This window comes from Dasypus novemcinctus, chromosome 17 (assembly GCF_030445035.2).
Source record: "Dasypus novemcinctus isolate mDasNov1 chromosome 17, mDasNov1.1.hap2, whole genome shotgun sequence".
NCBI classification, from domain to species: Eukaryota; Metazoa; Chordata; class Mammalia; order Cingulata; family Dasypodidae; genus Dasypus; species Dasypus novemcinctus.
This window is the reverse complement of record NC_080689.1, coordinates 67,111,596-67,137,753: the sequence shown is the minus strand read 5'-3', so window position 1 is coordinate 67,137,753 and position 26,158 is coordinate 67,111,596. Positions and strand designations below refer to the sequence as shown.

General features: G+C 49.0%; 1 protein-coding gene across 1 annotated transcript; it reads right to left on the bottom strand.

Moving 5' to 3' along the window:
- Positions 1-1,923: 1,923 nt before the first annotated feature.
- On the bottom strand, positions 1,924-24,807 carry ACTG2 (actin gamma 2, smooth muscle). The gene is made up of 9 exons (XM_004482062.5): positions 24,690-24,807; positions 15,477-15,638; positions 14,404-14,532; positions 9,978-10,088; positions 9,637-9,721; positions 8,418-8,579; positions 7,463-7,654; positions 5,133-5,314; positions 1,924-2,143 (listed from the first exon to the last, which is right to left on the bottom strand). The coding sequence occupies exons 2-9, from the start codon at positions 15,600-15,602 to the stop codon at positions 2,000-2,002; spliced, it is 1,131 nt and encodes a 376-aa protein (XP_004482119.1). The 5' UTR covers positions 15,603-15,638; positions 24,690-24,807; the 3' UTR covers positions 1,924-1,999.
- Positions 24,808-26,158: the final 1,351 nt, after the last annotated feature.

Here is a 26,158-nt window from a genome sequence, read left to right as displayed (position 1 = left end):
CTTGGTGCTCAGTGCCTGGGACTTGACTTCTCTCTTTCTTTGGTTGATTTCCTGTTGAATTTCTACTCTTCTCAAGCTACTGTAACCCACCCATGTCCTGCTCTCTATCTGCCATCCGCTGAAGGACTCTAGGACAGCATTTTTTTTTAATAAAATTTTATTGAAGTATGTCATTCATCATGAACATACATTTGAGGGCAGCCTTTCTTGGAGTGGGACAGGACTGGGGGCAGGAGGAGTAACATGAGTTTGGGACTAGGATGGGGGAAATGTGCATTGGAGCCTCCTGCCCTGGTTAGCCTTCCGTTCTTACCCCACAGAGGGTTCAGGTATGCTCCTCTATAGTGGAGGTGTCAGTGCTCCATCCCTTCTCCTCAGGTGCCCTGTGTGTGTGGCTCTTCCCAGAGGACTGCCCTCAGCGTATCGGAGCCCTCTGCCTGCCTGGATGGAAAACCTGGGACCTGACATTACATCCCCTGGGGTACATATGCACCAGTCGCTACCAGGTACCTTGGCCTCCAGTCAAGACCTCTCCAAGGCTACTGGAGGCTCCACTTATACCCCAGACCAGGAACCAGGCTGAAGCTCCCTTGGCAGGACTTTGCCTGAGCTTGCACCCTTGCTGGGCATCCTCCCCTTTTCTGTTCTGCCTCTCCCACCCCACTGTGGGGTTTTCCTGGGCACACGTCCTTGATAAATCTCTTGTGCGAACATCCTCATTTCTGAGTCCGCTTCTGGGAAACTGGACCTAAGACTAACTCTCTAAGGATTTCTGGGAAAATGCACCTCCAGCCCTGGAGCACAAGTGCACGGATGGGGAAAGAGAAATGTCTAACTTTGAGGTCCCAATGGGAGTGTCTGGAAAAGCTCACAGGGCCAGATGGGGTCTGATCAGGAGCTTGAAAGGTGGGACTTGGTGAGATGGGAAGGGTACACCAGGCAGAAGTGAGGACTTAGACCTGCCACTAACTAGCTGGGTGCCCTAGTTAACTAGCAAACCAGCTATAAAGTGGGTATGATACTAGTACCTACTTCATAGAGTTGTGATGAGGATTAAATAAGGAAATCCATGTAAAGCTCTTAAGCTATTATTAGTATCCCTTGTTTCCTCTTAGCACTTTGTGGGTGCTCCTATTGCACCTCACAGCATAGTCCTCTCTGTATATGTCTGTCTCTCCCACTATGTGGTGAACCCCTGTGGGCAGGAATCATCCTTGTGGGGAACCTAAATCCCATGTGGCCTTGTTCAGCAATTCTAGATGCCAAAGATTCAGTAAATACTTGTGGGATTGATCAATGGCAGGGCTGGGAAGGAAAATAAATAGGAGAGATGGGTGGAGAGAGTAGGAGAGGGAAAAATAGAACAAGCAGTAGGAGAAGGAGGAGGAGGAGGGGAGAAGGGGGAGAGAATGTTCTTCCTAAGGGTGCTGCTCCTTTTCTGGTATGTTTTAGGAAAAAATACAACCTAATCCTCATAGAGCTCTTAAGCCCACTATTACCTGCCCCCATCGAAGTTTAAATATTATTCTATTCACATCCCATAAACCATGGGATGTGAATACCTCTCTCAGTCCATGTTTTCTAGTGTATTGCCCTTGAGTACAAGGTCTCACATCTCTGGATGCTCCCAAGGGTCATCCAGCCCTCCTTCTTTGGATTCAAGGGGAAGGAGGCCTGGTAGTAGAGGAGAAGGAGCACCAGCTTGGAGTTGGACAGATTTGAACTTTAATCTTGGATCTCTGTGCTCTCAGGTGCATTGTGCTCTCTTGCTTCTCTGGGCCCCCATTTCCTCCTCTATAATATGGCACCAATAAATAGTACCTACCTCACAGGGTCATTGTGTGGATTCCAAATAGTGAATGACAAGCACTTAGCATAATGTGTAGGACACGGCCCAGGAGAAGAAGAGCTCACGCAGAGAAGTAAGGCTTGCAGATTTTAATGTTTCATGATTGGTACAGAGTGGTCCCAAGGGGAACCTGGAGAATCTGTTGTGACTTTAGAAGCACTTCCTGTGGACAATGGAAGGCCCTGCCTCATCATACTCAGGCTTGCTGATCCACATCTGCTGGAAGGTGGAGAGAGAGGCCAGGATGGAGCCCCCGATCCAGACCGAGTACTTCCGCTCTGGAGGAGCAATAATCTGCAAAGAGCACATGTGGTGAGGCATGATCAGTGCCCAAGGGTTCAGGGAAGATGGGCCATGAGACTTCCACCACCCTATCAGGCTGCCCTGGGACCATGGTCAGATGTGAACAGGATTAACATTGCGGTAGATTAGATTATTGCTCAAAATCTTTACTTCCCCACCCCAACCCCTGTAGGGGAAGAGTGTACATCTCTGCCCTGTGACTTTGGGCTGGGCTGGGCACTGGCTTTGGCCAATGGGATGTTAGTAGACACGATGCAAGCAAGGATTTGGAATGTGCTTGGGCAGTTGGGCATTTTCTCTTGCGTCTCTACCATCTCCATGAGAAGAGCTTCTCCTGAGGAACTGCTGTCCCTTCAGCCTGGGCCCCATGAGACATGCAGACCTGGCCTGAACTGGCTGGACCTGTAGCTTGAAGCAGAGCTGCTTAGCCTAGCCTGCCTTAGATCAGCTAACCCACGGAAGAGTGAGAAAAAAATGCTTATTGTTATGTGTCCTTAAGATTTTATAGTTGTTTGTTACTCAGCACTAGCTGACCAATATAAACATCTATAGTAGAAGCCTTGTTCTGTTCTTGCCTGGAGTTGGATTCATGGGCAGGTCAGGCTGGGCTTCCTCCATTCCTGAGTCTAAGCCAATCTACCCAGACCTGTGCATTGAGCTTTATCAGTCAACAGACATTTGTACCTGAGACATTCTCAAATTCATAAATGCATTGTTCATCCTTTCCACTGGTAGTCCCAAGATCAGCCTTTAGAAACTAGCTGTCATGTTGGTGGAAAGAACTTTGAACAACAACTACAAGTGGATGCGGAAGGACTATTACCCTTCAACTAGTTTCCCAATCTGTAGGACTGTAGGAGCTAAGAATTCAATTCTAGAGCAAACCAGATATTCAATTAACATTTTAGTCTCCTTAAAAATCTTTGAACATACTTCCTAAATTGTAGAGATCATGAATTGCAGACTAAAAACGGTCTTTAGAAGTTATTTTATCTTACAGGCAGATGAAAGTCACCCAGATGCCTCCTTAAGCAGATACCTCAAGGCCTGGGAAGGCAAAGACACATTCTACTTGTCTTATGCTAAAGGTCCTAAATCCCAGCCCTACCCCTGCCCCAAAGCTTTCCTTCCATATCCTTAATGCTTGCCTCTCCAACCTCACCTTCCCCATTTCTTCTACACAGATCCTGCTGTCCAGTTTGGTTGGGGTGTTTGCTCACTCATTTCCCCTGCCTGGACTGCCCTGTCATCTCCTCTTGTTTTATTTAGGTTGCCTTTGCATTGATCATGTCTACTAACTTGATCCTAAACTCCTTGCTGGCCAGCACGTAGGGTAAGCTCAGGGCAGGGGCTCACAGACTGGGGCCTGCATCAAATTACTGGTGTTCATTTATCCATCTAGGCAATGGGGGCCACTGCAGACCTGTTGAATCAGAATCTGGGAGTGAGGCCAGGTGCGGTATCCTGACACATGGCCCGGGTGGAAAGGCCCTGCCTCCGTGGGAAGATGCCCACCACCAGGCAGGCTTGGTCAGCACAGCTGCTCCAGCGGCCCTGTGGGGAGGAGATGCGCCCACAAGTCCTCACCCATGTCCTGATGGCCTCCTGTGCTGAGCACCACCTGCTAGGCAGGGAGAAGGCCTGGGGCGGCCTTCCTTGGTATAGAAGGTTCTTCATATGAGGCCAAGCTCCCCAAGAGACCAATTTTGTAACTTGCAGCCCTATTTGCTGTTTTATATCTAGTCCCAACTCTTTTTTCTAAACCATTAATAGCAAAGTTCCTGGAAGCCCTAAAAAAAAAGTCTGTATGATTTCTTGGGGACCAGAGGCTGGGAAGAAGTGATAAGGCAGATGGACTCCCATTCTGTGAGGCCCTGTGAGAAGCAGTGTGGAGAGGGCTATAACCGAGGACAGTAGGCCAGTAGCTGTTCCAGAACCCAGGAATGTTCCTGAGGGTTGGAAGGAGCAGCTAGCTGGCCCTCTGGCCACATGTCCCCTCTTTGGGATTTTCACTCTCCTTTGAGGTAATACTCAAGTCCTTTAAAAAGTTGAAAGATACTTGTGGCAGTTTGAAATTACTTTAAGAATCCCAAAAAGAGAAAGCTTATGTTTGTAGGCTGGTCCACTTCTGTGGGTGCCAGACCTCTTTTCAATTGGACTACCTCAGTGAGTTGTGACTCAGATGGAGTCTCCACCCTCTTACTGGGTCCAATTTAAAAAGAAAACTAGAGACACAACGGGAAAGAAAGCACTGCCATTTTTGATCCTGCCATGTGAAAGCAAGGAGAGGCTCAAGCAGCTAAGGCCTCGGGGAGAGATGAGCCATTTGCCTGATCGATTATAGCTGAAATCAGAAGAAAGCAGCACAGCCGAGCCTGAGAGAAGAGGCTCTCACCAGTGAGAGACAAGCACTATGCCTGATTGCCCTCTGCTGATCTCCTGGAGACAGGTCAGCCTAGTGGGGAAGGCAGAGACCAGGTAGAGAACGCCCGCCATCTTGCTTCACCACATGGCCATGGATTTGGGTGAGAAAGCACCTCTATATAGTACCTTGAGTCGGACTTTACACAGCTTAGGAACTGTAAGCTTTTGCCCCATATAAATCCCCTTTATAAAAGCCAACACGTTTCTGATACTTTGCACTGGCAGCCCTTTGGCAAACTAAAACAATGCTACAGTGCTACCTCCTCCTTTTCTTCCCCTCCTTTTGACTTCTTCCTCAGCCCCCTCAGTATGTTCTTCATTTCGAGCTCTTTCAGTCCCTTCTTGTATGACATCACATGGTGGTGTCCTAGTGCCCGTGTTAAACATGTCTCAAGCTCAACACTCCCCCAGGATGGAACCTGCCCCCGACCAGGTGGATATGGAACCTGGGAGACCACCAAGCTACCACGCCTGTGGCCGCCTGGCTCCACGCTTCTCCCAGGTAGGCAGGTCTTCGTACCAAGGCTGGGAAGGAGGGACCTGGGGCGAGTCTCACCTTGATCTTCATGGTGCTGGGGGCCAGGGCTGTGATCTCCTTCTGCATCCTGTCAGCAATGCCGGGGTACATGGTGGTGCCCCCGGAGAGGACGTTGTTGGCGTATAGGTCCTTACGGATGTCGATGTCACACTTCATGATGGAATTGTAGGTGGTTTCATGAATTCCGGCAGACTCCATGCCTGGTGGGGACCACCGTATCAACACCCGTCACTTCATAAGTACCCACACCTCCAGCTCCTCACCTGGTCCTTCTGTTCTTACAATGTCCCTAGTTTCAATTCTTAATCCCCTGGATTATAAACAAACTGGCTGTTGCCCTGCCTTTAGCTGCCCCCTGTTCTGACGGCTTTCTCCTGCTATTGTCAGATGTGTATTTGTAAAAGAACACTTTCATCATATCTTTTATTTTACAGCTTTGTTGAAATATAATTCATATACTATAAAAGTCACCTTTTTAAAATGTTGAACTATAGTTCAGTGGGTTTTAGTATATTCAAAGAGTTATGCAACCAACACCATAATCTAATTTTAGAACATTCTCAATACCTAGCCCCCAAAACCCCAACCCATTACCAGTCCTTCCCCATTCCAGCCCTGCCCTGGCCCCAGGCAACCCCTGACTACTTTCTGACCATAGTTTTGCCTATTTTGGACATTTCATATAAAAGGTTATCATACAATACATGGTCCTTAGTGATTGGTTTCTTTTCTTAGCATAACGTGTTCAAGGGTCATCCGTGTGGTGGCATGTTATCAGTGCTACATTCTTTTTTGTTGCTGAATAATATTGCATTGCATGGCTATACCTGTCACGTCATCCTTGGCCTTGTCCATTGCCTACAGGTTGACTTCTAACTCCCTTAACCTGGCATCAAGACCTTCTGCAGGGAAATGGCCCACATGCCAAACCAGCTCTTGCCCCCCTGCCTGACCTCCCCTTCCTCAGCCTTCTTTCCTTGCCTTATAATTCCACCCTGCAGAGAGAAGAACCTTGCTAAAGTACAAACCTGACCTTGCTACAGCACTACCTAAGAACTTCCTAGAGAGCGCTGTTGCTATGAATTACCCCCTCCCACTCCCAGAGACAATCTCCAAGACCCCCTGCATGAGAACACATACCCCCCACCTCCTCTCCCTTGGTGCCCCAAACAGAACCTGATGGTGCACACCTCCCTGCCTCTGCATACACCGTTCCCCCTGCCTTGCATGCTCTTCCCCACTCCGCATCCTTCCACCCCCAGATGCCAGAAAATGACACTTATTCTGCAAGATTCTGCTCCAATGTGCACCTTCTCTAAGAAGCCTTCTCTGATTTCTTAGGCCTGTGGCCCTTTGTCCAGCTTGCTATTTGCTACTTTCTGCACTGTATCTAAACATCTGCTCCCAAGTCTGTCTCTCCTTAGACACTTCTCCAGAACGTAGTTATCCTTGTATTAAATAATTGTCTCCTCTAATCCTTGTTGTAACCCTATCTCGTGGGTGTTATTATTATTTCATTTTATGGATGAGAAAACTAGGTTTGAAGAAGGTCACAGGGCTTAGAAGGGCAGAATCAGGACTTAAAACGAGGTCCGACCCCAAAGCCCCCCCTCTTTACTCCTACACAATTGGACCTCTATGACCTAAATATTAAGTGATCAAAGAAGTGTCCTGATGTATTTGGTTTATGTGGTGGCTTGAAGCTGCATGCACCCAAGAAAAATGTGTTCTTAAATCTCATCTACTCCTGCGGGTGTGAACCTGCTGTAAGATACTTCAGTTAAGATACGACCCACCTCCATCAGGATGGGTCTTAATCCTCTTAGGGGCGTCCTTCATAAGAGAATAAAATTCAGACAGAGAGAGAAAGTCATGGAAGCAAGAAACTGAAACCAGTGAAACACGAATGGGAAGGGAGAGACGTAGGGGCTCCATGTGCCTTGCCACGTGGTGGAGGAGCCAACGACCTGCCAGCCGGTCTCCGGGAAGAAAGCTTTGCTTTGATCATGCCTTGATTTGGACATTTTCTTGGCCTCAAAGCGTAAGCTAATAAATTCCCATCGCTTAAGCCAACCCGTTCCCAGCAGCCTAGGAAACGAAAACAGTGTGCTCACTCATTCTTAGTTTCAGGTTATACTCCCTCTCCTGCCTTTCCTTTGTCTTGATACCCATACCCTTTTATTTAAAATGGGATTTTATCAAGTCGTGTTGTTTATCTATTTTGGCCCTTCCTGGAAAAAATGTGGGGTACGCATAAACAATAGAGTTTATGGCTTTTCTCCTCCCATGTGACGCCCACCCCTCCGCCCCGCCCTCCCGGTCTGCAGGGACCGCGGGTAGCACCTCACCGATGAAGGAAGGCTGGAAGAGGGTCTCGGGGCAGCGGAAGCGCTCATTGCCAATGGTGATGACCTGCCCATCTGGCAGCTCATAGCTCTTCTCCAGGGAGGAGGACGAGGCTGCTGTGGCCATCTCGTTCTCAAAATCCAGGGCCACATAACACAGCTTCTCCTTGATGTCTCGCACGATTTCTCGCTCGGCTGGAGGGAGTAGAAACGACAGAAAGTGGATTCTCGGTCCTGTTGGTTTGGTTGTCCCATTTTGATCTCCGTGAAAACCCTGAATTCAGACTTAGAGTGATGACACAATTGCCCCCAAAGAGGGTCGAGGGCCTCTCCCTTCCATGTTAATTTTTTCCATTCCTCTTCCTGAAGTTCAAAGTCTTGATTCCCAAAGCCTACCTTTGCAGGAGCTTTTCCCTTTGTTCTCTGCCTTGATCAAACTCAGGACCTTCCCGGGGGGCCTGGCAGGGCACATTGCCATTCTAGACGGAGGCTGTGATCTTACAGATTCTAGAAGCGACCCTATCTGAAAACTCCTCTTGCCGGGGGCCTGCCCTGAGTCCTGGCAGCTTCCCCTTAGATATTCCCCTCAGCTATACCACTTGTCCTCAGACAAACCATAAACACCCCAAGGTAGTGAACAACATCCCCAGATCTCTCCTCCCATTCACCTCTGATCCTGGTGTGGGTGCAGACAGAGGTACCAGGTCCCTGGGGACTGAGGCAGTGCTGGGAAGGGGCACTTAAAGGAGGGTCTAAGCCTTGACCCCCTCCCCAGAGTGTCCTGGTTGAGAGCCCTCCTCCTTCTGTAAGACTGCCTTGACTATCTGTAGATCAACAGTCTACCCCAAGAACGTTTGAGGACACAGAGCCATGGGCTTCTCATCACTCTTGAGAACTTCCGGTCCCAGATCAGATGGGGTTCTGAGCTCAAATCAGAAGCAGGCAAGGGGCCGGATACCTGTGGTCACAAAGGAATAGCCTCTCTCTGTGAGGATCTTCATGAGGTAGTCCGTGAGGTCGCGGCCAGCCAGGTCAAGGCGCATGATGGCGTGGGGCAGTGCGTAGCCCTCATAGATGGGGACGTTGTGGGTGACGCCGTCCCCTGAATCCAGGACGATACCTGAGGACGGAGGGGACGGGGCCTATGAACATTCACCCACCATGAGAACCGTCACTCACGTGGGATTTTTGTATGTCAATCTTGCCTCCCAAATGAGACTGGAAGCTTCTGGAGAGCATGTACAACGTCTCCTCTTCACACTGTCACAGTAACGCACACTTGTCCATTGGCATTAAATAAATCTGCACATTTCTTTAAGTGAGACTGGGTAATTTGCACCTCCTTTGGGCATCAAACTAATATCCATGTATGTAGGATCAAAACATTAGAGCTGGAAGGAACTAGAACACCAGCCAATTACAAAATGACAAAAAGGCATTAGAAAATTTAACCTTCTCTGCTGATGAAACTTGTAGTGAACCAGGAAAGGAAGTAGGCTTTCTTAACAGAAGACATCTCTCTCCATCCAACTGCCACATTGTAATTGATGGGGAAACACTACAACATCACCATTATTATTATTTTTACAAGGTACTGGGAATTGCATGGGAAGCAGGCACTCAACCACTTGAGCTACATCCACTCCCCAACTACTATTATTAATAGTGTCCTGGATGTTCTAGCCAATGCAATAAGACAAATAAAAATTACTATCGAAAGGAGACAGAATTGTCATTATTTAACAAACAATATGATTATATTATTAACTATAGTCCATAGTTTACATCACAAAGAGTGAACCCTGATGTAAACTATGGACTGTAGTTAATAATATAATGGTAACAAAAGTACATGAATGTAAAGTATGAATAACAGGGAAAACAGTGTGTGTGTAGGGTTTATTGGAACTCTGTACTTTCTGCGTGATTTTTCCGTAAACCTACAAATGCTCTCATAAAAAAATTTTTAAATACTTTCTGGTTATACCAGGTAGGCTCACATCTGTATCCCACATGGGCATTCCCAACTGGTATCCTTAAGCCAGACTTTCCCTGGCCTTCATTTGTCCTTTTGAGTCTCCTGAGCGGGGTGTGGGGGTGTGGAGGTAGGCCCTGTGCAGGTGTCTAGAGAGTCCTCCCCACGACGTCACAGGAGGGATGGTTCCAGGGCAGCTCACCTGTCGTGCGGCCAGAGGCATAGAGGGACAGCACAGCTTGAATGGCCACATACATGGCAGGGACGTTGAAGGTTTCAAACATGATCTGAAAGGACAAAGCAGAAAAGAATCATGGCCCCTCTTGGCCTACAAATTGTTTGCAAGCTTATTAAGGACAGGAACTATGCCTACTTTTGACTTTTTCTTTACCCCACCCCCACCCCCCCACAGGGCCTGGCATGGACTACCCATGGAGCAGATCCTCAAACAATTCTGTTGCAGTGACATGTGAATGGGAAAGGATCAAGCCAAGCACCCACGTTGCCTTCTTGTGCCTGTGCTCAAGTCTTCTGCCTTCTTACCTGGGTCATCTTCTCCCTGTTGGCCTTGGGATTTAGGGGGGCCTCGGTGAGCAGGGTGGGGTGCTCCTCGGGTGCTACCCGCAGCTCATTGTAGAAGGAGTGGTGCCAGATCTGGTTGAGACAAAAGTCGAATGAGCCCAGCAGGCTCCCAGGGGCCTGGGAAATTCTGATTGCCCTGTCGTGGCTGTGGGAGTACAGCATAGGTCTACACATGATGTGGCTGGGTCTCGAGAAGAGATCCCACAGCCCTGGGAATTTCTGATTGACATTCAGAGGTGCAATTCCTTCTTAACAGGGCTCCAGATGGGACCAGACATGGGATGAGTACACTCTGTGTGTTGGTCATTTCCATTTGACTTCCCCCACTTCTTTAATCTTCTCTCTTCTGTGTGCCCTGGTAGGGGCTGGTAAGGCAGCAGTCCCCTTGGGAAAGCATTACTCAGAGTTCCTTGCCTTCTGGTTTCTAGCTGCTTGGCTGATGGGAGATACCAGCAAGAGATTGGAGAGTGGGAGGAGAGAAAGCGAGTGGGGAGCAATGGTTGTGGCCCAGGACAGCTCCTGTGGGGTGGTCCCTCTTCCAAGGCTCAGCACTCACTGAGCTCCAGTGACACTGTTTCCTATACACACCCCATCGCTCCCCACTGTCCCCATTCAAGCTTAGTTCTATAACAGCTTCCTGCTTTTGCTGGTATCTGGTGCCTCAACATCCCTTTCTGGTTGCCTAACCCTGCTCACACCTCTCTAAGTGGTTAAATTATCCCTTTTGAGTGTGTAATCTCTCCTGCTATGACTTATATACTTGGACTTGGTTTTACCGTTTATTACTGATAGGGCTGGTGCTTTAGAGAAGGTCTCTCACCCTCAGCCCCACTGACATTGTTAAGTCAGATCACTCTCTGTCCTGTGCATTGTAGGATGTTTAGCGGCGCCTCTACCCACTAGGTGCTAACAGCACCTCTCCAGTTGCAACAAAGACATTGCCGGACACTGCCAAATGTCCCCTGGGAGGCAGAAGAACCCTGCTTGAGAATGGTCCCGGTTTCAAGGAAGTTATTCCTCTCCTGGTGTCCCATTCCCTCTTCAGTGATTCCTGACAACCAAGGAGGAGTCTTCATTTCAGAGGGGTTCAGCAAAAAGTGGCAGGGACAGGGGGCTTTGATTTCCTCAGAGGTGGGAACAGGGTCCTTTGATTCCATTGTACCAATATATTTATGGACCCCCAGCTTAGAGCTAGGATGATGCTAAGTGTGACTAGGGCAGATACGAATCCGACATGGCCCCTAGCTCTTGGTTTCAAGACCCAGAGGGAAGAAAAGCTAAAAACAAAATACAAGGATACAAACCACAATTTGAGTGGAGGAAGAAGCAAGAGTAATGAATTATCCAGGGAATTTTGAGTGGGCCCTGAAGGTTAAAAAAAAAAAAAAAAAAAGGTTTCCAGAGGCTGAGCAGGGTATTTGAGGTAGAGGAAATTGTCCAAGCAGAGGAATGTCAGTATTTCTTAAAAAGTGATTCACAGGTGTCACATCAGAATCACTGGGCGTTAATTGTGACAGCTAGGGCTCCTGGGTTGTATCTAAGACCCAACGAATTAGAATCTTTGGGTGTTGGACCCAAGCATCTGTATTTCATTTCATTTTTTGGAGTTTTTATAAAATACCTTAAAAGTTAAAGATATTGATGATTAAAAAATTAGGAAAAATTTTTTCAAGGAATAAGAATCTCCAATATTTCCATCACCTAGTAACTTTTTATTCTTTCTAGTATTTTTTCTTTATGTAAATATGCAGATTACTATACTTTTTTGTTCAGATTTGTTTCCTGCCACTTTCCATTGCTATAATTTCCCTTTTCATTGCAAACATTTATTTTTAACAAACTGAATGCCTATTTTTAATGCTTATACAACATTTCATCACATACCGTCACATATTTAATCACATTATTACTCATGGTGACTTTTGATTTTTGTTTTATAAATAACCCCGTGATAGTTATCTTTGTGCACATTACATTTTAGTTTTTGTATTTAAGATGCACTCCAAAGAAAAGAATTCTGGAAATAGAATCACTGCACTAATGGGCATGGAAATGGGAAGGCTTTTTTATGTCTGCTACCAACGAAGAGCATAAACTCACTTTTATTCCCAGAATAAGAAAGTGCCGATTTATCACACACTCTTCTGCATTTAGAGTTTTCATTCTTAAAATATGAAAAAATTTGATAGGTGAAAATGGTATCCAGTGGTTTTACTTTGAATTTATTATTTGTGTCAATTGAGTTTAAACTTTTCCACATTTGCAACTTTTTATAATTTCTAGCTGGCATATTGTTCATGTCCTTTGTTCATTTGGGAGAGACTTTGTATTTTTAATTATCAACTTGCATTAGCTGTCTATATTAATCCTTCATTGCACTTACTGTGAATATTTCTTAAAATTTATTTGCTTTTGAAGTTTAGTTTTATTTTTAGCATACTAGGAGTTATGATTTTCAAGAGGTCATATTTTTAACTTTATGATTTCTTACACCAGAAATTTGATACTCATACTTAACTTTGTTCTATTTTTTTTATCATTTGAACTTTTCTATTTAACATTTATACCCACGGATATGTGCTTTGTGAAATGGTATGAGGTAAGGGTTTAAACATGAATTCCCTACCCCCTAAAATAACTGATCAATTGTCCCACAATAATTCACTGATCAATCCTTTTCTTCTTCTGTGTTGGAAGTTTCCTTTAGCATGTATTTCCTCTTAACCTTTGTGCGAATACCAAATTGTTTGAAGTTTTATGTTATATTTTAATATTGGATAAGGCAGGTCTTCCCTCATAATTTTTCTTATTCATTTTGTTCTTATAATTTTTGACTATTTTAGGATTTTAATTTACTACTTCTGGATTATTTTGCCTAATTACAAATTGTAAGATTTTTATTGAAATGGCAGAATTTATACATGTACCTAATGTTCAATAAATGACACCTATTCTAACTGAAGAGGGTAATTCACAACTTTTACCCTCTTCAGTTAGATTATGTGTCATTTATTGAACATTAGGTACATTCCATGCCTTGGAGTTGTACTAAGTATGTACCTAGCTCTATTCTCAAAGCAACTAAAGGAAGAAAGTATTATTATCCCCACTTCACAAATGAGGAAACTAAGGCTCTTTAGAGAGTTGATTAACTTGCCCAAAGTTGAAACTACTAAATGGCAGAGGCGGGATTTAGACCTGGCTCTCTCTGCCACTGATCCCAAAGCTCTTAATCACTCCATGGGGTGACATGAAAACTATCACCTTTTATGTGTTTATCTCATATCCAGAGTGACTGAATCTAGAATTTAGAGAAAAGTAGATGTGAATTAGAAATCAAATTGGCACTCTGTAATCCCAGTTTTGCAGTCTGCTCAATAAACCCTCTATTAAGTTCCAGAAGATAGATAAGGCAGAAACAAGAACTCTCAAAGAGCCGTCAGCAGAATTTATCAAAAGAATGCCTGAAAGGTTCCATTAGCACTTTTGCACACATTATTTTGTTTATTACAAACTGTACCATTTAAAAATGGACACCCCTCCCCACGTTTTCTTATGCAAGAAACATCTAGAAACCCCTAGAAATTTCTACTTAAATGTTTCATTTTTCATTACTAACAACTAAGTTAGTAGTGGGAACTACATGAGATAAAAGTGCCTGGGCAGAACTTTTTAGGAGCAATGTCTCCATAATTTGTTGAGCTGCCTTTTTCTGGTTTGTTTGTTTTGAATTTGAAATAAAGGTATTTTTTAAAAATTTTATTAGATAGTTATCATAATGATCAAGCATCCATGCGAGGTCATGACCTGGAAAATAAAAGAGTATTTGCCTGTCTGGAAGCAGCTGCAAGCCTTTTATCTTAATTTTAGGAGGTACCAGGGACTGAACCCAGGACCGCTTAGACACGATGGGCGCTCAACCACTGGGCCACACCCGCTCCAGCAGTGGCCTTTTAAAGAAGCTCCCTGGGTGAGTCTCACGCAGGACAAGCACCACGCCTGCTGCGTGGAAGGAAGAATCCAGGTCCCTGTCAGAGGCCACAATTGTTAGAAACCTACCGTTGGTTCATGGGGAGCTACTCAGGATTCCCGAGAGGTTAGTGGCCCGATCTGATCTGTTTTTAGAAAGATATGCTTGGTCGCCCTTGAGAACTGACTGTGTGGGTGAGGGCAGGAGACAGGGAAAGCAGCCAGAAGCCATGGCAGTGGTCCCGGCGGGAGTGGCCGGCAGCCTCCCTCGGCGAAATGGCCACGGGGGTGGAAAAGCAAGGACACAGGTCAGCAGTGTTTCAGAGGTGGAGCTGCCAGGGCCAGTGCCTACGATGCAGGGTCACGGGGATGTCTTATCATTAAAACAAGCCCGTTGACGGGGGCAGCCCGCCGATACCTTCTCCATGTCGTCCCAGTTGGTGATGATGCCGTGTTCAATCGGGTATTTGAGAGTGAGGATCCCGCGCTTGCTCTGGGCCTCGTCCCCCACGTAGCTGTCTTTCTGGCCCATGCCCACCATGACGCCCTGCAGCGCAAAGGGAAGGAAGGAAAAGTGAATTGGCCACGGGCACCACACAGAGGGATTCAGGCACTGGGAAGCCTCTGAAAAGGAATGAAGATAAGGAAAGGCTCCCTTCTCCCCCTGGGAACATGACCTGGAAACATACAGAGAGGAAGATACCTGTGAATGTGGAGGGACAGGGACAGAAGAGGGAGGATTTCTTGCAGGCTTATCTCTATTCTCTCTCCTAAGTCACTATCATTTCCACAGGCCCCTCCCCTCCCCTCACTTCATGCACTCACACACACACACACACACACAATTTACCCTGGAATTCTCAAATACTCTATGTGTGTGTGGTTTTTTTTTTTAAAGGAGGTATCAGGGATTGAACCAGGGACTTCGTACATGCAAAGTAGGTGCTCAACCACTGAACCACATCCGCTCCCTATGCTTGCACTTTCACACTTTCACATCTCCAAATCTTTGGTTGTGCTCTTCCCTCCACCTGCTGAAATCCTCCTCCTCAGTTACCCTTTTCCATGACGTCACTCTCTTCCCTAGTCCCTCTGATCTGATTTAATCACTCCTTCCTTCGTACTCCCCTGGTGAAATATTTTGCCTCTATTACAGCCCATGATGTCAAGGTAGTTACCTGGTTACACTTCATCAGGTGGACATTTCTAAAAGGCAAGCGGCTTCGCTAATTGCATACGTTTAAAAAAGGTTTTCTCCAAGCCTAGCAATCCCAAAGACTTAAGCCAGACATAATATTGTGACTGTGGGCCTGGTGGATATTGGTTTTAGTCCTGGATATTCCTATACAAAGCCCCCTCCCCACCACACACACATACGCACACACACACGCACATATATACACACGTGTGCATGTGCACGCACACACACAACTCAGCATGGACTCCATAACGCAGTGCTCACTCCTAGTTGGGATCCAAACAAGTACGCACCTGGTGGCGAGGGCGGCCCACGATGGAGGGGAAGACAGCCCGGGGGGCATCATCTCCCGCAAAGCCAGCCTTGCACAGGCCAGAGCCATTGTCACACACAAGGGCGGTGGTCTCCTCTTCACACATGGCAAGTGTGGCCGGGTGAGCTGGGGGCTGGAGCACCTTGGGTGATGGGGGAGAAGAGCACTAGTTAGGGCCTTGTGAAAATCACCTCGGAGACGGTCTTGGCTTTGGGGCCAATAGGTGTTGGCAAAGGTGTGGGGAAATGCCAGAATTAGAGACTTATTCCGCAGTTTAAAAAAAGCAAGGTAGATCTATATGAACTGACACGGATAGATTTCTCAAACATTCTGCTGAGTAAGGAAAAAAAAAGTTTCAGAATAGAATGGTGTAATATAAAACCAATAAGGTGAATTCCTTTTAAAGCACAACACAATCTCATATCGTTTCCATGATTTTCTATTCGTGGTTAAAAACACAGAGCGAAAGTTCTGAAAGGGTACATACCAAACGGGTCACCTGATCCCCTCTGGGGACGGAGAAGAGGTGGTGGGTTATAACGACAACGTTTACAATTTTCACAAGGACATTGTATTCACAGATAGTGTATGTCATTAAGAATAAACAAAATAACAAATTACTAAGGGAAATAAAGGAAGCAGTAGCAGTAGAGGAAACGTGCAATCCGAAAGGCAGAGTGACGCCACGAGAAAGGGGCAGCCCAAGAGGGGGTCGGCCAGACTTCCTGGAGCGCCTCCACCCCCCGCCGCCACATCTGATGGAGAAACTGGAGAATCCCCTTTCTGATGCTAATCTCTGAATTGGGCAGCTGTAAAGCGATGAGGGAAATCGTTTTTCTGACATCAGCTCCAGGTTTTTGTTTTGCCTTTTGAGTCAAAAGATGCACATCTGGGAAACGGACTTTGGCCCAGTGGTTAGGGCGTCAGTCTACCATATGGGAGGTCCGCGGTTCAAACCCCGGGCCTCCTTGACCCGTGTGGAGCTGGCCATGCGCAGCGCTGATGCGCGCAAGGAGTGAGGTGCCACGCAAGGGTGTACCCCACGTGGGGGAGCCCCACGCGCAAGGAGTGCGCCCGTGAGGAAAAGCCGCCCAGTGTGAAAAGAAAGTGCAGTCTGCCCAGTAATGGCGCCACCCACACTTCCCGTGCCGCTGACGACAACAGAAGCGGACAAAGAAACAAGACGCAGCAAATAGACACCAAGAACAGACAACGGGGGGGGGGGGGGGGGGGGAGTTAAATAAATAAATCTTTAAAAAAAAAAAAATCAACTTTAAAAAAAAAAAAAAAAAAGACGCACATCTGACCAGTTCTTGGCACTTGGTGATGAAGGAGAAGGAAGCACCAGAACCTCAGGAGAGAGTAAAGAGATGGCCTCAGAGCCCAGGAAGCCTGGCGCTGGGTGGAGGGGAAGCAGAGGGGGTGGGCAGGCGGCCCCGGAGCCCAGAGGAGAGGGAGGCATGGGCGCCGAGAGGGAAGGCGGCTGCAGAGCGGGTGGGCCTGGCAATGCGCCACCGGGACTGTGTGACCGCAGGTGGTTCTGGCAAGGCGGGGAAGGAGGAGGGTGCTACAGAAGCCTGTCCTGCTGGCCCCTGACCAGCCTTGGACCCTGGACGGACAGAGTAGACCATGACCAAAGCAAAGATGAGACTGTGAACGCAGGGGTAGAAAGGCTAAGGTGGATCGCGAGCAGAAGCTTATGAGCCAAGTGTTAAGGATCAAAGGAGGGAAGCGGATGTGGCTCAACAGCTAGAGCATCTGCCTACCACATGGGAGAGTCAGGGTTCAAACCCCGGGCCTCCTGACCCGTGTGGAGCTGGCCCATACACAGCACTGATGCGCACAAGGAGTGCCGTGCCATGCAGGGGTGTCCCCCACGTAGGGGAGCCCCACGCGCAAGGAGTGCGCCCCTCAGGAGAGCCGCCCTGCACAGGCTGCCCAGGAGTGGCGCCGCACACACAGAGAGCTGATGCAGGAAGGTGACACAACAGAAAAGAGACGAAGTTTCCTGGTGCCGTCTGATAATACAAGCAGATGCAGAAGAACGCACAGCAAATAGACAGAGAGCAGACAACGGGGGGAAGGGAAGAGAAATGAATAAAAAATAAATCTTAAAAAAAAAAAAAAGGATCAAAGGAAGCTCCCTAGGGGAGAGGCGGCCTCCCGGAATCCAGCTCTGCTTCCCCCTGGCTGCTCCTCGCTGGTCTCCTGGACCCCGGAGCTCCCTTCCTAGCTCGTCAACCTCCAGGGCACGGGCCCCAGGTCCCCTCCCTCTGGCTTTCTTTCCATTCTCTGAGCTGCATCCTCTCCGCTCTGGACCTCCCCACGCAGGGTCCGGAACCCAGGCCCCCAGCCCGTTCGCTGTGCTCCGTCGGTGGCCCCCCTTCCTCGCTCCTACAGCACCTTGAACTTCCCCTGCCTGAGCAATGACCACCTCTGTTCCTCTGTCTCTCCGGGGAGGCAGGGACTGGGGCCATCTTGTTCCCGGCGATTCCCCAGAGGGCCCGACACAACCCCTGCCCCGGAAACCGCTCTTGACGAGCACCTGTCATCAAAACGAACGAGCGAACGCTACATGGATGCTGAGGAGAAGGATACTTAGGATAGAAAAGGCAAGAAGAGCTATCAGCAAGAGGTCGGAGAGTGAAGGAAAGTACCTCCCTGCTTAAAGCAATATTTTCTCAGCGTCTGAACAGTTTGTGAATTGCCAGGAAGATACTGGAAGAATAGAGAATCAGAGAGATATCAGAAGAATGGAGATGAGCAAATGTCGTTTCAACATTCAAACAGGGAAAGAGGGTAGACTCCTAACACCTCAATCTTGACGTGCAAGTTGGGCAACATTTCAGAAAGCATTATTAAAGATGTGGTATATCTATATAGGAATACTTGGGAACTGAACAAATGTTTGAGTAATGGCCCTCTCTGTGCCCCAGGACTGCCAGGCTGGGAATCCAGGGGTCAGGTGGGAAACTTGAGCTTCAGCGTGGCATCTGACCAGGTCTCCCGTGACAGCCCTATTGGCAAAGCCCTGTGGGCTGAGCAATAATATAATTAGGCTTATTTATAGCTGCCCGGGCACTGTAACGGAAAGGCATTAATTAATGGATCAATGTCAAAAGGAGACAGCTGCGTGAGCCGCTCTCGGGCCTTTCTTACATAACAATTTTATAAAAGAGTTGGACAAAAATTTAGAGCACATGCTGATCAAATTTCCAGATAAAACAGAGTCGGTGGAAAGGGTGGTATTAAATATGTTGGCTGGAAGAATCGAAATTCCAGATCTTAAAAGGCAGAGAAAATGAGCTGAATCCAAGAAGATTAAACTTAATAGGATAAATATGAGGCTCTGCTTGTGACTAAATAACCGAACTGAGAAGGATTGTGGTCAGCCTCTGCAAGCACAAGCTGGGAGCTCGTTGACAACGGTGCGGTGTGGCCAGGATACAGGCTGACCCCACACCATGTGTGCCATGTCCAGCTCTTGGGGCCAATCTTGACGGCAAAGGCTTGCATTTGCTGCTGGTAGATGTAAAACTATACAATTTTTTGAAGGGGACTTTGAAAATACATATCAAATGTACCTATCTTTGACAGTAAAGGCAAGTCTGGGAATTTCTCCTCGGGAAATTCAGTGATGAGTGCAAAGATCGGGTCACAAGCCCGTTTTCAAAATGACCAACATTGGAAACAACCTTAATGTCAAAAAAAGTTACTGAAGAATAAATAAGTTTGTCTACAAGCCAAAGGCCAGAAACTTCTGTACAACAGAAAGAGCAGGATAGTGGATGCAATGGAAAAGTTGCAAGAAGCTCTACGAGGGGAAAACAGCAGCATGTCCAGTCCTTCCGTTTTTGTTAACAGTGTATTTAAAAAAAAAATTTTTTTTATCAGAGCTGTTTTATGCTTATAGAAAAATCATGCAGCGAGTATAGTTTCCATATACCTCCCTATACACACACACACACACACACACAGTTTTCCCTATTATTAACACTTTGCACTTAGTTTGGTACCTTTGTTACAACTGATGAAACATTATTATGATAATTATAAAAATACTAAGTATAGTCCATGTTTTACATTAGGGTTCACTCTGTTTTATGGTTCTGAACTGTCAACAATGTTTTTGGTTTTTGTGAGGTACCAGGGGCTGGGGATTGAACCTAGGACCTCTTACATGGGAAGCCAGCACTCAGCCACCGAGCCGCATCAGCTCCCCTGAGTTGTTTTTTTGTTTTGCTTGTTGTTGTTGTTTTTAAGGAGACACCAGAAATCGAACCCAGGACCTCCAGTGTGGGAAGCAGCTGCTCAACTGTTTGAGCCACATCCACTCCCAACAATATATTTTTAATTTTAAAAACCCGGGGCCCTTCACATATTACTGTCTGCTTAATCCTCACAAGAGCTGTGAGATGAGCTATTTTCATTTCTATTTTGTAAGTTTAGAAACCAAAGCTCAGAGAAGTGAAAGAACGTAGCCTGAGGTCTCTTGGGAAAGGGCAGGCCGGGCGTCAGCCCAGGACAGGTTCCCCGCCACTTCGCGAAGCTGTCATAACTTCTCCATGTTTGGTGCTTTTGCTTCTGCCTGCCAGTCTCCTCAGAGCTGTGGGCAGGCAGAACCCCAAGACAAAAGGGCCTGTGTTCTCTCTCTATCAGACCCTGAGTCCCTCCTACCCCTGGACTGTGTCTGGATTTCTGTTTATAGCCCCAGCTCTGGCACAGAGTAGCTGCTCAAGGAACGCTGAAGGAAAATCCCACCGAGCGACCGCCTCAAGGTCCCTCAGGCCTACCATCTGCCCTGCTCCCCGGGCCCCCGCGTCTGCACTGTCCAGTCTCACTACAGACTGGTCATGCAGGCCCGACTCCTAGCCACCTCAGGACTGTTTGCTCTTCACAAGCTGGTCAGCCAACAGTTAGACCTCTCTGTTACAGCAGGTGGTCCGCCCTGAGGGGAAAACAACCTAGGCCGGAAGGCAGCCAGGAGGCAAAGCCGCTGCTCCGTGACCGCCTGGCTCTATGGTCCCCCTCAGCATCCCTCCCTCTTGTGCAATTTAGAGGTCAGGTCTGCGTGGCTTTTCAACGAACCCTCTTATCGCTGCCCTGGAGTGTCTCACACAAGCAGAGCGGCTGAGACAAGCCACAGAGGGCCTTAAAGCTGTCAACATCGGCATTCGTCAGCTTTTAAATCTGCACTTTCGAAGGCAGACTGGAACGAGCATCGAGGGAGGTGAAGGCAGGGTTAGGACTGTCAGCCCAGAGTCCAGAGCAGCGGGGGCCCCACCCTGCCCTGGGAGGAGGGAGCTCCCCATGGGGCCAGGCTTCCCTGCTCGCCTCTGCCAGGAGAAATTCTAAACCCTTCTCAGCTGCTTTCTGGTAATTTGTGGCTAGACTTGAGCATGTCAGCCGAACACAGCCAAAGGCACTGTGGTTTCCTGGGGTCACAACCGCCTTGTGCTCGTGGGAAGCCGAACGAGTTGTTCTGGCACCTTCAGCACATACTACATCTGGGCTTCATTGAGGATTTCACGGAGTCAGAAGCACAGCTTCTATTCCCCTCCTAATTCCTCCCCCCAAAGGTGGCCCCAAACCAAACACATAATGAGGGCGGAAAATTCGTTGGCTCACTCATCTCCCTGGCACCTCCACCCTACTACAGGACAGAGACACTAAAATCCTCCCACCTCCCCCACCCCCCACCACTCTGAAGGGGGCAAGGCTTCAGACCTCCTCTCACCTCTCCTTTCTTTGCCCTTCTCCTCCCTCCTGGCACCTCTTCCCCAAGGCCCCATCCCATGTGTTCCTCTCTGGTCCTCAGTCTCCTCAACTATAAAATGCAACCAGTAAAATCCCTCTCATTGGGCGATGGCTCAGATGAGATGACAGAAGTGCAAGTACCTAGAGATTGTAAAGCAGGGTTGGTAAACTAAGGCCTGTTATCATACAACCCGAGATCTAAGAGTAGTTTTTATGCTTTTAAGTGGCTGAAAAAAAAACAAAAAGAAGATACCTGACCTGTTCAAGTTATATGGAATTCTATTTGTCCATAAATAAAGATGTTTTCTTTAAGAAGGTACCAGGGATTGAACCTGGGATCTCGTACATGCAATGTTCAACTACTGACTGACACCTGCTCTGCTATAAATAAAGTTTTATTGGAACACAGTCACACTCATTCATGTATGTAAAGTCTGTGGCTTCTATGGCTGCTCTCACTACCACAGTGAATAGTTGCAGCAGAGACCATCAGGCTCGCAAAGCCTAAAATATTTATTATCTGGCCCTTCACAGAAAAAGTTTGCCAAACCCTGTTGCAAAGGGCTGCACAAATAATAATAGTTCTCATCTCTCTTATTCTTTCCCATCAAAACTTGCTCCCAGAACAGAGCCTGTCACCGCAGAAGGAATTGCTTGATCCACTTCACAAATCAATGATAACTGAAGGATGATTTTATGCCAGTCTCCAAGGACATTTTCATTTTCATGAGAAGTTTTAGCCCTAAAAGAAAGTCCTCTCATATGTAAGATTTCAACCAAAAGCTGGCAAAATATCTGGGGGCGGGGAGAGAGGAAGGGCTTCAAAGGATACGTAAGCAGCTGCCTTGTCGCACACACATTCAGAAAACCAGCCAGAGAGAAATCATTTCATGAAAAACACTGACACAGTGGAAATTTCTAGCAGCACCTCAAACTAAATTCAGGGTATCTTCACTTGGCTCATATACATTCATTAAATCAAAAACAACTTCCGGCTAGAACACGTGGGAGCCTCAGCAATCTACCGTGCCTGCTTTCTGGCTGGGACCCGGGCGTCCCGTCCACTCCCAAGACTCCTCTCCAGCCCAGTGCCCTCTCCTGAGCTCCAGTCCCGCAGAGCCAACGGCCTGCTGGACATCTCCACCCCAACTCGCCACCTCCAGGTCTGCTCTCCCCCTCAGGGCTGCCGGCAGACTCTGGCCCTGGAGAATGGGAGGCTCTCACGGCCACCTCGGGGAGCCCAAGGCCACGCCCCGGCCACGCCCCCTCGCTCCCAGCCAATCACCAGGCCCTTTTAAATCGCTGCCTGCCCACGCAGGAGCTCAGCGCTGAGCTTCCCCTTTCCCGTCCAGTCCACGCTGCTGCTCGCATGCTCGCAGCGGCCAGGGCCGTCCTTTCTATTTTTTTTTTTTTTTTTAGGAGGTACCGGGGATTGAACCCGGGACCTCTTACCTGGCGTTCAACCGCTGAGCTACATCCGCTCCCCTGCTTTCTCAGGACAAATGTCTTGCCGTCCCAGCCTCTCTCTGGGTTAAAACCCTCCTGGTTCCCATAACTTAATTCTTTAGTTTAGCAAAATCCCACCCTGCCCCACTTCTGCCTTTAGCCTTCTCTCCTTCCTGCCTTATTTTCTAAATTCAGTGAAGCCTAAAACACTGGAAAAGGCCCAAAGACAATGCTTCATTTGCGCAGGAACAATCCCCACTTCAAGGACCCGGCTCGGGTACCCCTTCCCCGGAAGCCCCTGATCACTCCCGGCCTGGGTGAGGGGCCTTCCTGGGCCTTCCCACTTTGCTGTACTTATCTGCTCCATGGCTCTCATACTGGCTCTCCCAGTGTCCCTAAGGAGCAGGGACAGTGCCCGGCACATCCCCAGTGCTCAGTAGAGGTTAGTGGAGTGAACAAAGGGAAGGAGAGAAACCCCCCGCCCCGCAGGCGACGATGGCATGCTGCCCGATGGCTTCCCATGTAGAAGCCTACTGCGCCCTGCAGTTTCTCCAGCACCCACCCACCCACCCTGGACTGGACGCAGGGAGCTCTGCTTCCTCCCAGCCCAAGGGCTAGCCTCAAAGAATAAAAGCAAGCACTGGATCAGGGTTCTTAACCTTTTTTGTCCCACGACCCCTTTGCCAGTCAGGTGAAAACCACAGACCCCTTACTAAGTCAACACTATACCGTGCATTACTTAATAACTACATCGTACCTGTGCCAACATATTTCCACAAGAATAATGTTTTCTTGAATTTCAGTTTAACTCAGGGACCCCTTGTTAAGGACCCCTGCACTGGGGCCTCCACTATGCAAAATGTGGTCCCAGTCTACCAGCCTCAGCCTCACCCGGTTGCTTGGTAAGAATGCAAATTATTGGGCCCCACCCTAGCCGAGCCTGGGTGGGCTGTAGGGCAATCCGTGTTTTAACAAGCCCTCCAGACGATTCTTGTCAGTGTGAGAGCTCAGCACCAGACCTTGCAAGTGAGGGGCTGAGTGGTTTACTCTCCTCTCATTTAATACTCGAGCACCACTGCCCAAGAGGTGTGAGTACTCTTATGCCCATTTTACAGGTGTGGAAATTGAGGCCAGAGGAATTGCCAGCAGGCCCCAGCAGCTCGGTAACTCTGGCAGCCAGACGTCCTGTGGCAGCCTCGGCTGGAAAGCGATGCAGGCAGGCTCTGGCACCAAGTGGAAGCGGCTCCTCTTAGCCGCGTACGTCTGTCTGCGTGTATGCTGGGGGGTGCGATGGCCCTGGTGCAGGTTCAAGGTTGAGTGTGGGGTCTTGGGACGAGTTGCTTAACTTCTCTAGGCCCCGGTGGTGTCCGCATCAGAGGAGAAGGAATTAGATGGCTCCCAAGTTCCTCCGAGCCCCAAACCTCAGTCCTAAACCCACCCCCGACTTTCCTCTGCCTCCAGTGACCCTAGAAACTTCAGGGTCTGAGAAATTTCTCCATTCGGCCAAGCTCGAGTCAGAGGACAGAGAGGCCGGCGTGGGGCTGAAGAAGGTACGCTCACATCTCCACCAGAGACATCTGCTGGCCCCTGGGGTGTGGCTGGCTTGGTTTGAACACCCTGGGAAGAAGCTGTTGTTGTGCAAAGCATCTGCTCCCCTAAAACCGCCTCCCAGACGTTCTGACCCCTGACCAAGGACTTGTCTCAAATCCAGGGTGTGACTGTGCAGGGGCCCTGGTGAGCAGGGCAGGGAGAGCCTGCAGGCCTTGGGGGTCACCCGCCACCCGGCTGCCCCTGCCCCAGGGGGGCCCAGGAGCCAGAAATGCCTCTTCTTGGCAGCCGTAAGTTTGGAGGCACCGCTGCCCACCATGGGTCCTGACGTGTGACCTGGGCCAGCGTCACACAAGCCAGGCCAATCTGGAGGCGCCACCCGCGCCCAGGAGGCCAGGCAGCCCCAGGAAGGCGAAGGGGGCAGGAGCCGCGCACAACTCACCGAGTGCAAAGGAGGTTCTTCTCCCGGTGGCCGAGCGCTGGTGTGGCTTCGGCATAAATACCAGAGCAATATAAAACCCCAGAGGCGGATCTTCCTTACACAGAGCCCCTAAAAAGGCCAGCTGACGGTGTGTTAGCAATATTACCATATAAGGCGGGTTTTTCAATAAATCGGCCTTGGGGGTGGGGTGGGGAAGGGGTTGAGGAGAGTGAATTATCATTTGAAAAATGTATGCAAAAGGCCTGGAGCGGCGACAGCCGGGGTGCTTGGGATTTGTTCCTTTTATGCTGCACTTACATAAACAAAACTCACACCAGGCCTTATAAGCTGCCCAGAGGGGGGCCAGATGCAGCTCTGCTCCTGCAGAGAGAACCATACCAAGAATGGCAGTGGGCCTCCTCCTTTCTCACCTCCCTGCGCGTGGGCCCTGCTGCCTGCGGTCCCACCCACCCCTGGGACACCCGGGGCCGTGTCCCCAAAGTGCATGCAGCTGTGCCTTGTCTGGTGCAAGCCCAGGACGGCGAAAGGCGGAAGGCGAACCCCACCCAGGCCGTGGGGCCTCCTTACCCGCTGCCCCTCCACTCCAGCTCCTGACCCTAGGCCCACTGGCCTGGGGCCCCTAAGGCCCCTTTGCCGCCTCTGGAGTACCATTTTCTCCCACCACTCTCCTTTTGCACTGAATCCCCACTGCTTGTCCGTAAATACTGGGAATCACAGGCCCAGGCGCCTGCCTCCCCTCAGGGGAGTTGCAACCCTGTGGAATTCCCACAGTCCCGTGGTTCTTGCTCTTCTCTGCTTCATGCAGGTCCTCGGCCAGGGGCCCATTCCACCCTCCACAAGGTCAGCTACCAGCTCTGTGGTGACTGCTTTCAACGCCAACTGCCCTCAGTCCCAATGCCTCCCACCTGAGCCAGACTAAAATTGCCTCTTGGACCCCCGGCCCCACCACCTCACCCTGTGGAAAAAAGCTGTTGGGCCTCCTGAGTCCCCACCTCAGAGAATTCCCCCACCATCCTGTCAGGCCGTAAAGCTGGAAACCTGGGGGTGACTCCGGACACCTCTCTTTCCCTCGGGCTCCCACCACCTCCACCGCTGAACGCCTGGCAGCTCTAGGGCCTCCCATCCACGCCCGCGGGCCCTGCCCTGCTTCAGGCTCGGTCACCTCTGGCCAGCTTCCTGCTTAGCCTTCCCAACTCTGCCCCGGCGGTTCCCCAAGTGTGGTCAGCACGCAGCGGCACGGGTGGTGTCCTTGGCGTTACCGGGGAACCTGTTAGAAATGTGAATTCTTGGACCCCACCCGGACTTGCTGAATCAGAAACTTTGTGAGTAGGGCTCAGCTATCAGGGACTTAGCAGCACCCCACCCCACCCCAGGCGCCCAGCATCCCTGCCCTTTCACTGAACAAGCGTACATGCTGCGTGCGGGGAGTTCTGGGTAGCGGTGGGCGGCCTGGTGTGAAGACTTGAAGG

Excerpts from the sequence above, each read along its gene's own strand:
- ACTG2 (XM_004482062.5), bottom strand. The coding sequence starts at position 15,602 with ATGTGTGAAGAGGAGACCACCGCCCTTGTGTGTGACAATGGCTCTGGC. Across the intron at positions 9,722-9,977 it reads ACAGGGAGAAGATGACCCAG|ATCATGTTTGAAACCTTCAA; the intron begins GTAAGAAGGCAG and ends TTGTCCTTTCAG. Across the intron at positions 8,580-9,636 it reads TGCCTCTGGCCGCACGACAG|GTATCGTCCTGGATTCAGGG; the intron begins GTGAGCTGCCCT and ends CTCCGTCCTCAG.